At 54.4% G+C, this 8743-nt stretch overlaps 1 protein-coding gene across 1 annotated transcript in view; it reads left to right on the top strand.

Moving 5' to 3' along the window:
* The window catches only part of thsd7aa (thrombospondin, type I, domain containing 7Aa), a 229931-nt gene extending 221398 nt beyond the window's left edge, over positions 1–8533 (top strand). The window contains exon 26 of the mRNA XM_072448417.1: positions 8238–8533. Coding sequence (XP_072304518.1) covers positions 8238–8325 — 88 coding nt within the window. The 3' untranslated portion in view covers positions 8326–8533. The remainder of the gene's footprint in view (positions 1–8237) is intronic.
* Positions 8534–8743: the final 210 nt, after the last annotated feature.

The raw sequence follows: 8743 nt of genomic DNA on the forward strand, positions 1-8743 counted from the left end.
TAGAATCATGCAGGATGTCCAGAGAATAGTTAAGACTTCATAAAACCTCAATGGAGACGTGCCAGGCTTGAATAAAGCCTGAACAAAGACATTCATAATAAAGAAATAGTTTATTAAGAATGATTCAGGCTTATAAACTACTTAATCAATGTCCAAACCCAAGGGCGTTCAAACGTCCCTCAAGAGCCACATTATCCTTAGAAGTACTTTATACTGCAACTTTAATATCCTCTACCATTAAAACCTCAATAGTTTGAACTAAAGCCCAGCCTCAGCCCCACCTCCACAGCCCCAGCCCCGCCTCTGCAGCCCCAGCCCCGCCTCTGCAGCCCCAGCCCCCCCTCCACAGCTCCAGCCCCGCCTCCACAGCTCCAGCCCCGCCTCTGCAGCCCCAGCCCCGCCTCTGCAGCCCCAGCCCCCCCTCCACAGCTCCAGCCCCGCCTCTGCAGCCCCAGCCCCCCCTCCACAGCTCCAGCCCCGCCTCTGCAGCCCCAACCCCCCCTCCACAGCTCCAGCCCCGCCTCCACAGCTCCAGCCCCGCCTCCACAGCTCCAGCCCCGCCTCCACAGCCCCGCCTCCACAGCTCCAGCCCCGCCTCCACAGCCCCGCCTCCACAGCTCCAGCCCCGCCTCCACAGCTCCAGCCCCGCCTCCACAGCCCCGCCTCCACAGCTCCAGCCCCGCCTCCACAGCCCCGCCTCCACAGCTCCAGCCCCGCCTCCACAGCTCCAGCCCCGCCTCCACAGTCCCAGCCCCGCCTCCACAGTTCCAGCCCCGCCTCCACAGCCCTGCCTCCACAGCTCCAGCCCCGCCTCCACAGCGCCAGCCCCGCCTCCACAGCCCCGCCACCACAGTCCCAGCCCCGCCTCCACAGCTCCAGCTCCGCCTCCACAGCGCCAGCCCCGCCTCCACAGCCCCGCCAACACAGTCCCAGCCCCGCCTCCACAGCTCCAGCCCCACCTCCTCAGCCCCGCCTCCACAGTCCCAGCCCCGCCTCCACACTTCCAGCCCCACCTCCACAGCCCCGCCTCCACAGTTCCAGCCCCAGCTCCACAGCCCCGCCTCCACAGTTCCAGCCCCAGCTCCACAGCCCCGCCTCCGCAGTTCCAGCCCCACCTCCACAGCCCCACAGCTCCAGCCCCGCCTCCACAGTCCCAGCCCCGCCTCCACAGTTCCAGCCCCACCTCCACAGCCCCGCCTCCACAGCTCCAGCCCCGCCTCCACAGCTCCAGCCCCTGAGAAGTACTTTATACTGCAACTTTAATATCCTCTACCATTAAAACCTCAATAGTTTGAACTAAAGCCCAGCCCCAGCCCCCCCTCCACAGCTCCAGCCCCGCCTCTGCAGCCCCAGCCCCCCCTCCACAGCTCCAGCCCCGCCTCCACAGCTCCAGCCCCGCCTCCACAGCCCCAGCCCCGCCTCTGCAGCCCCAGCCCCCCCTCCACAGCTCCAGCCCCGCCTCTGCAGCCCCAGCCCCCCCTCCACAGCTCCAGCCCCGCCTCTGCAGCCCCAGCCCCCCCTCCACAGCTCCAGCCCCGCCTCTGCAGCCCCAGCCCCCCCTCCACAGCTCCAGCCCCGCCTCTGCAGCCCCAACCCCCCCTCCACAGCTCCAGCCCCGCCTCCACAGCTCCAGCCCCGCCTCCACAGCTCCAGCCCCGCCTCCACAGCCCCGCCTCCACAGCTCCAGCCCCGCCTCCACAGCGCCAGCCCCGCCTCCACAGCCCCGCCTCCACAGCTCCAGCCCCGCCTCCACAGCGCCAGCCCCGCCTCCACAGCCCCGCCACCACAGTCCCAGCCCCGCCTCCACAGCTCCAGCCCCGCCTCCACAGCGCCAGCCCCGCCTCCACAGCGCCAGCCCCGCCAACACAGTCCCAGCCCCGCCTCCACAGCTCCAGCCCCACCTCCTCAGCCCCGCCTCCACAGTCCCAGCCCCGCCTCCACACTTCCAGCCCCACCTCCACAGCCCCGCCTCCACAGTTCCAGCCCCAGCTCCACAGCCCCGCCTCCACAGTTCCAGCCCCAGCTCCACAGCCCCGCCTCCGCAGTTCCAGCCCCACCTCCACAGCCCCACAGCTCCAGCCCCGCCTCCACAGTTCCAGCCCCACCTCCACAGCCCCGCCTCCACAGCTCCAGCCCCGCCTCCACAGCTCCAGCCCCACCTCCACAGCTCCAGCCCCGCCTCCACAGTCCCAGCCCCGCCTCCACAGCTCCAGCCCCACCTCCACAGCTCCAGCCCCGCCTCCACAGCCCCGCCTCCACAGTCCCAGCCCCGCCTCCACAGCTCCAGCCCCGCCTCCACAGCCCCGCCTCCACAGTCCCAGCCCCGCCTCCACAGTTCCAGCCCCACCTCCACAGCCCCACAGCTCCAGCCCCGCCTCCACAGTCCCAGCCCCGCCTCCACAGCCCCGCCTCCACAGCTCCAGCCCCGCCTCCACAGCCCCGCCTCCACAGCTCCAGCCCCACCTCCACAGCTCCAGCCCCGCCTCCACAGTCCCAGCCCCGCCTCCACAGCTCCAGCCCCGCCTCCACAGTCCCAGCCCCGCCTCCACAGCCCCGCCTCCACAGCTCCAGCCCCGCCTCCACAGTCCCAGCCCCGCCTCCACAGCTCCAGCCCCGCCTCCACAGCCCCGCCTCCACAGCTCTAGCCCCGCCTCCACAGCCCCGCCTCCACAGCTCCAGCCCCGCCTCCACAGCCCCGCCTCCACAGCTCCAGCACATCATTCACTTTCTCTAGAATTCAGGCTTTTTGTGCCACACTTGTTCTGACACTTTCATGTGCAGCACAAACACATTTAGATCATAAATCATGAAGAGTGAGGAGTGTGTCCACAGCGGGTGTGAAGGACATGAGTCACGTTCATGCGTCACACACGTGTTCATGTCTTCTGTCCCTGTCAGTGTGTGCTGCCCCTGTCAGTGTGTGCTGCCCCTGTCAGTGTGTGCTGCTCCTGTCAGTGTGTGCTGCCCCTGTCAGTGTGTGCTGCCCCTGTCAGTGTGTGCTGCTCCTGTCAGTGTGTGCTGCCCCTGTCAGTGTGTGCTGCTCCTGTCAGTGTGTGCTGCCCCTGTCAGTGTGTGCTGCTCCTGTCAGTGTGTGCTGCCCCTGTCAGTGTGTGCTGCCCCTGTCAGTGTGTGCTGCTCCTGTCAGTGTGTGCTGCCCCTGTCAGTGTGTGCTGCTCCTGTCAGTGTGTGCTGCCCCTGTCAGTGTGTGCTGCTCCTGTCAGTGTGTGCTGCCCCTGTCAGTGTGTGCTGCTCCTGTCAGTGTGTGCTGCCCCTGTCAGTGTGTGCTGCTCCTGTCAGTGTGTGCTGCTCCTGTCAGTGTGTGCTGCCCCTGTCAGTGTGTGCTGCCCCTGTCAATGTGTGCTGCCCCTGTCAGTGTGTGCTGCCCCTGTCAGTGTGTGCTGCCCCTGTCAGTGTGTGCTGCTCCTGTCAGTGTGTGCTGCCCCTGTCAGTGTGTGCTGCCCCTGTCAGTGTGTGCTGCTCCTGTCAGTGTGTGCTGCTCCTGTCAGTGTGTGCTGCCCCTGTCAGTGTGTGTTGCCCCTGTCAGTGTGTGCTGCTCCTGTCAGTGTGTGCTGCTCCTGTCAGTGTGTGCTGCCCCTGTCAGTGTGTGCTGCCCCTGTCAGTGTGTGCTGCCCCTGTCAGTGTGTGCTGCTCCTGTCAGTGTGTGCTGCCCCTGTCAGTGTGTGCTGCCCCTGTCAGTGTGTGCTGCTCCTGTCAGTGTGTGCTGCCCCTGTCAGTGTGTGCTGCCCCTGTCAGTGTGTGCTGCTCCTGTCAGTGTGTGCTGCCCCTGTCAGTGTGTGCTGCTCCTGTCAGTGTGTGCTGCCCCTGTCAGTGTGTGCTGCCCCTGTCAGTGTGTGCTGCCCCTGTCAGTGTGTGCTGCTCCTGTCAGTGTGTGCTGCTCCTGTCAGTGTGTGCTGCCCCTGTCAGTGTGTGCTGCCCCTGTCAGTGTGTGCTGCCCCTGTCAGTGTGTGCTGCTCCTGTCAGTGTGTGCTGCCCCTGTCAGTGTGTGCTGCCCCTGTCAGTGTGTGCTGCCCCTGTCAGTGTGTGCTGCTCCTGTCAGTGTGTGCTGCTCCTGTCAGTGTGTGCTGCCCCTGTCAGTGTGTGCTGCCCCTGTCAGTGTGTGCTGCCCCTGTCAGTGTGTGCTGCCCCTGTCAGTGTGTGCTGCCCCTGTCAGTGTGTGCTGCTCCTGTCAGTGTGTGCTGCTCCTGTCAGTGTGTGCTGCCCCTGTCAGTGTGTGCTGCCCCTGTCAGTGTGTGCTGCTCCTGTCAGTGTGTGCTGCCCCTGTCAGTGTGTGCTGCCCCTGTCAGTGTGTGCTGCCCCTGTCAGTGTGTGCTGCTCCTGTCAGTGTGTGCTGCCCCTGTCAGTGTGTGCTGCCCCTGTCAGTGTGTGCTGCCCCTGTCAGTGTGTGCTGCCCCTGTCAATGTGTGCTGCCCCTGTCAATGTGTGCTGCCCCTGTCAGTCTGTGCTGCCCCTGTCAGTTTGTGCTGCTCCTGTCAGTGTGTGCTGCCCCTGTCAGTGTGTGAGGCATAAAACCACTGAATATTCTCTTGTTTTACTGCGTTATGTTACGTAAGCAGTTTAGTTTCTACAAGAGGAAGTTGTTGTTGTTGTTGTTGTTGTTGTTGTTGTTTTATGGCGGTTGGCATCCAATTGTTGCATTACCGCCAGACTTTATTCCTCAGACTTTTCGTAGTGTTACAAGAGGAAGTACAGAGTGTGTCAGCGAGATGTGTCAGAGGTGGAGCAGTTCCATACTTTGACCACAGCAGGTGGTGTCATCAGTGACATCATGTCCTCATCATGTCCTCATCATGTCCTCATCATGTCCTCATCATGTCCTCATCATGTCCTCATCATGTCCTCATCATGTCCTCATCATGTCCTCATCATGTCCTCAGTCCTCTGCCACTGCATTAACTGGCATCACTGCTGAAGCAGAAGACCCATACTGATGTCTAAAGGCTTATCATTCTTCTAAGTTCAAAGGTTAAGAGAAGTAGGGGAGGAGTCAGTCTGGAAAGCCCCTGGTGATGTTCTACTTGGGACCCCAGAACCTTTGGTGCCACTGGTCGGTGTGGGACCCAAAGTACTGATATAGTTCTGTTTTACTGAACTGCAACCACTGAGTTTAAAGGAGGAAATAGAAATACATTTGATTTTACCTGTAACAGATAAATCTGACTTTATAGCCAGAGGGTGATCAGTTGATTAGTGCTTTTAAAAAGCTCCTGACTCCCTGCGTGGAGCACCTGTCAAACACAATCAAAATAAAATGACAGATTAAAATATAAATGAAAACTAATTTGGACCGGACAGACTGGAATTATTTCTAGTGAAACCTCTGGTTCTGGGACTGAATTAAGGAGTCGCACTTTCAAATCTCAGATAAATGTCACTTTGATTCAGAGCATTTACCACCGCTCAGTGGCCTAACTCTAACCCTAACTCTAACCCTAACTCTAACCCTAACTCTAACCCTAACTCTAACCCTAACTCTAACTATAACCCTAACCCTAACTCTAACTCTAACCCTAACTATAACCCTAACTATAACCCTAACTCTAACCCTAACTCTAACCCTAACTCTAACTATAACCCTAACCCTAACTCTAACCCTAACTCTAACCCTAACTCTAACCCTAACTCTAACCCTAACTCTAACCCTAACTCTAACTATAACCCTAACCCTAACTCTAACCCTAACTCTAACCCTAACTCTAACTCTAACCCTAACTATAACCCTAACCCTAACTCTAACCCTAACTCTAACCCTAACTCTAACCCTAACTCTAACCCTAACTCTAACTATAACCCTAACTCTAACCCTAACCCTAACTCTAACCCTAACTCTAACTATAACCCTAACTCTAACTCTAACCCTAACTATAACCCTAACTCTAACCCTAACTCTAACCCTAACCCTAACTCTAACCCTAACTCTAACCCTAACTCTAACCCTAACTATAACCCTAACCCTAACTCTAACTATAACCCTAACTCTAACTATAACCCTAACTCTAACCCTAACTATAACCCTAACTCTAACTATAACCCTAACTATAACCCTAACCCTAACTATAACTATAACCCTAACTCTAACCCTAACTCTAACCCTAACCCTAACTATAACCCTAACCCTAACTATAACCCTAACTCTAACCCTAACCCTAACTCTAACTATAACCCTAACCCTAACCCTAACTATAACTATAACCCTAACTATAACTATAACCCTAACTCTAACCCTAACTATAACCCTAACCCTAACTATAACCCTAACTCTAACCCTAACTATAACTATAACCCTAACTCTAACTCTAACTATAACCCTAACCCTAACTCTAACCCTAACTCTAACCCTAACCCTAACCCTAACTATAACCCTAACTCTAACTATAACCCTAACTCTAACCCTAACTATAACCCTAACTATAACTATAACCCTAACTCTAACCCTAACTATAACTATAACCCTAACTCTAACTCTAACTATAACCCTAACTATAACCCTAACTCTAACCCTAACTATAACCCTAACTCTAACCCTAACTATAACCCTAACCCTAACTATAACCCTAACTCTAACTATAACCCTAACCCTAACTATAACCCTAACCCTAACTCTAACCCTAACTATAACCCTAACTCTAACCCTAACTATAACCCTAACCCTAACTCTAACCCTAACTCTAACCCTAACTATAACCCTAACTCTAACTCTAACCCTAACTATAACCCTAACTCTAACTATAACCCTAACCCTAACTCTAACCCTAACTATAACCCTAACTCTAACTCTAACCCTAACTATAACCCTAACTCTAACTATAACCCTAACTCTAACTCTAACCCTAACTCTAACTCTTTAAACTAATTACTAAGCCTTAATCATTCAAATAAACGATGTGTTCATTATGAATTGAGTCGCAGGAAAACAGCTCCACAATATTTTAGTTATTTTATTTTATAAAAATACATTATTTGTATTTGTTTCAGTCGTTCTGATGAAACGTCTCGACAGTCTGTGTTTTTTCATTTCATTTGTCATTGTTTGAGTTCACAGTTTTTCTCTTCCATCCTCCCTCTCGCTGCTCTGTCAGTGCCCGGCCCAGCTCTGCGCCCCCCTTCTCTGATGGGGCGGGGTTCTGGGCGGAGCCTAACGGCGCCGCTGTGCCTTACCTATGCCCCGCCTGTCAGAAACTGGAGAAGGAGGAGCTTCAGCGGCTCGGCCAAACAGAAGAGCCGGTACAGGGGCCTTGTCCGACAGAGCAGCCTTCACCTCCGCTCACCCCTTCACCCCCGCAGCCTCAAATCGAAACGCTCATCACATAGTAACAGTGTTAAAACCCATGTGCCTGATCACCGGCAGTGCCTGTGCACCCTCTCAGTGCATTCACTCCAGGTAAAGACAACGTGTAGAAGTAGAACCTGCAGTAGTTTCATGGGCAAAAGTCAAAGTGCTGAACACATTTGACTTTTCTTTCTTTTGTTCTTTGTATTTATTATTAGTTTTATATTACGTGATCGTGCACCAGATAATACGTACTCAAAATTGCAAAATAAAGCAATAAAAATACAATCAAACGCACTTCTATTGTAATGTAAACTTGCACAATAAGGACAATAAGAAAGATGATAATAAACCCTTGTGTTCATCTTCATCGTCTTCATTCATCATGCAGGTTTTAAACTCAGTCCTGCCTTATATTTGTCTTGGTTTAGTTTAGTCCTGGTTTTGTCCCAGTGTTGACCGTCTGCGATGAAAGAGTTCTGATCTGAAGTGTCAGAGTGAGCCCTCCTCTCGCTGCGTCTGCCATCAATCTCTGTCAAACATAAGCGCACTGTAAAACGCTGCAAACGGGACTAAATCTCTGTCTTTTTCCATTTAGCAACTTTTACAAAGGTCAAACCCTCGTTATAAACTCATTCCGAGCATTTCTGCCGTCGTATCGCATTCATTACAACTGCGTGCTTGTATTAGCGTGTCAGGGGCAAGCTAGCTTTCCTTTACATCCCTTATGTACCGGTAACGCCCTCTTCTGCCAGTAGATGGAGCTCTAACTCAACACCTGTCGACTAAAAGCCCACATTACTTCTTCTGCCACACATTATTTGAAGTTCTAAAACGTGACACGCTAAAGTTACCAAAGAGCACGTTTAAAGGGCAACGGCAGCACAGGCGACGCGTTACGTTAGTTGCCGTGGAAACTGAGCTTAACCGGTTGCGTTCTGCTCCCCAGTAAAAAGCCAAAGAAGCCCCAGAGGAGGCAGATGAACAACCGACTCAAGCCGCTGACGCTGGCCTACGACGGGGACGCGGACATGTGACCATCACCCCCCCTCAGCCCATCACACCGGGGGGTCGCCATGGACACCACGCCCTCGCCCGTCACCATGGAGACCCCCACCTCAACGCCACCGCCACAGGGACGCACAGGGTCGCCATGGTTACCCCTGCATGGACATCATCAGGCTGCCTCTGGCCAAATATGGACGTTCTCCGAATTCTGACACTTCCACGCTGCAAAAACCATCGTCTAAATGAGTTGGAAAGTACTTTGGGTTTAATCTGAAATGAGTCGTTCTGACTAGTTTATTTTCATTTAAATACTGTTTTATAATATCTACACCTTAATGAGGCTTAATAAAACATGAACAAAGACTTAAATTACTATGAACAGTTTATTTAGAATGATTCAGGCGACTGCTTCATTAAAGGAGTCTGAACTATCCCTAATAAACTGTT

This window comes from Eucyclogobius newberryi, unplaced genomic scaffold (assembly GCF_026437365.1).
Source record: "Eucyclogobius newberryi isolate DKJ021-1_F unplaced genomic scaffold, fEucNew1.0.hap1 SCAF_16, whole genome shotgun sequence".
NCBI lineage: Eukaryota > Metazoa > Chordata > Actinopteri > Gobiiformes > Gobiidae > Eucyclogobius > Eucyclogobius newberryi.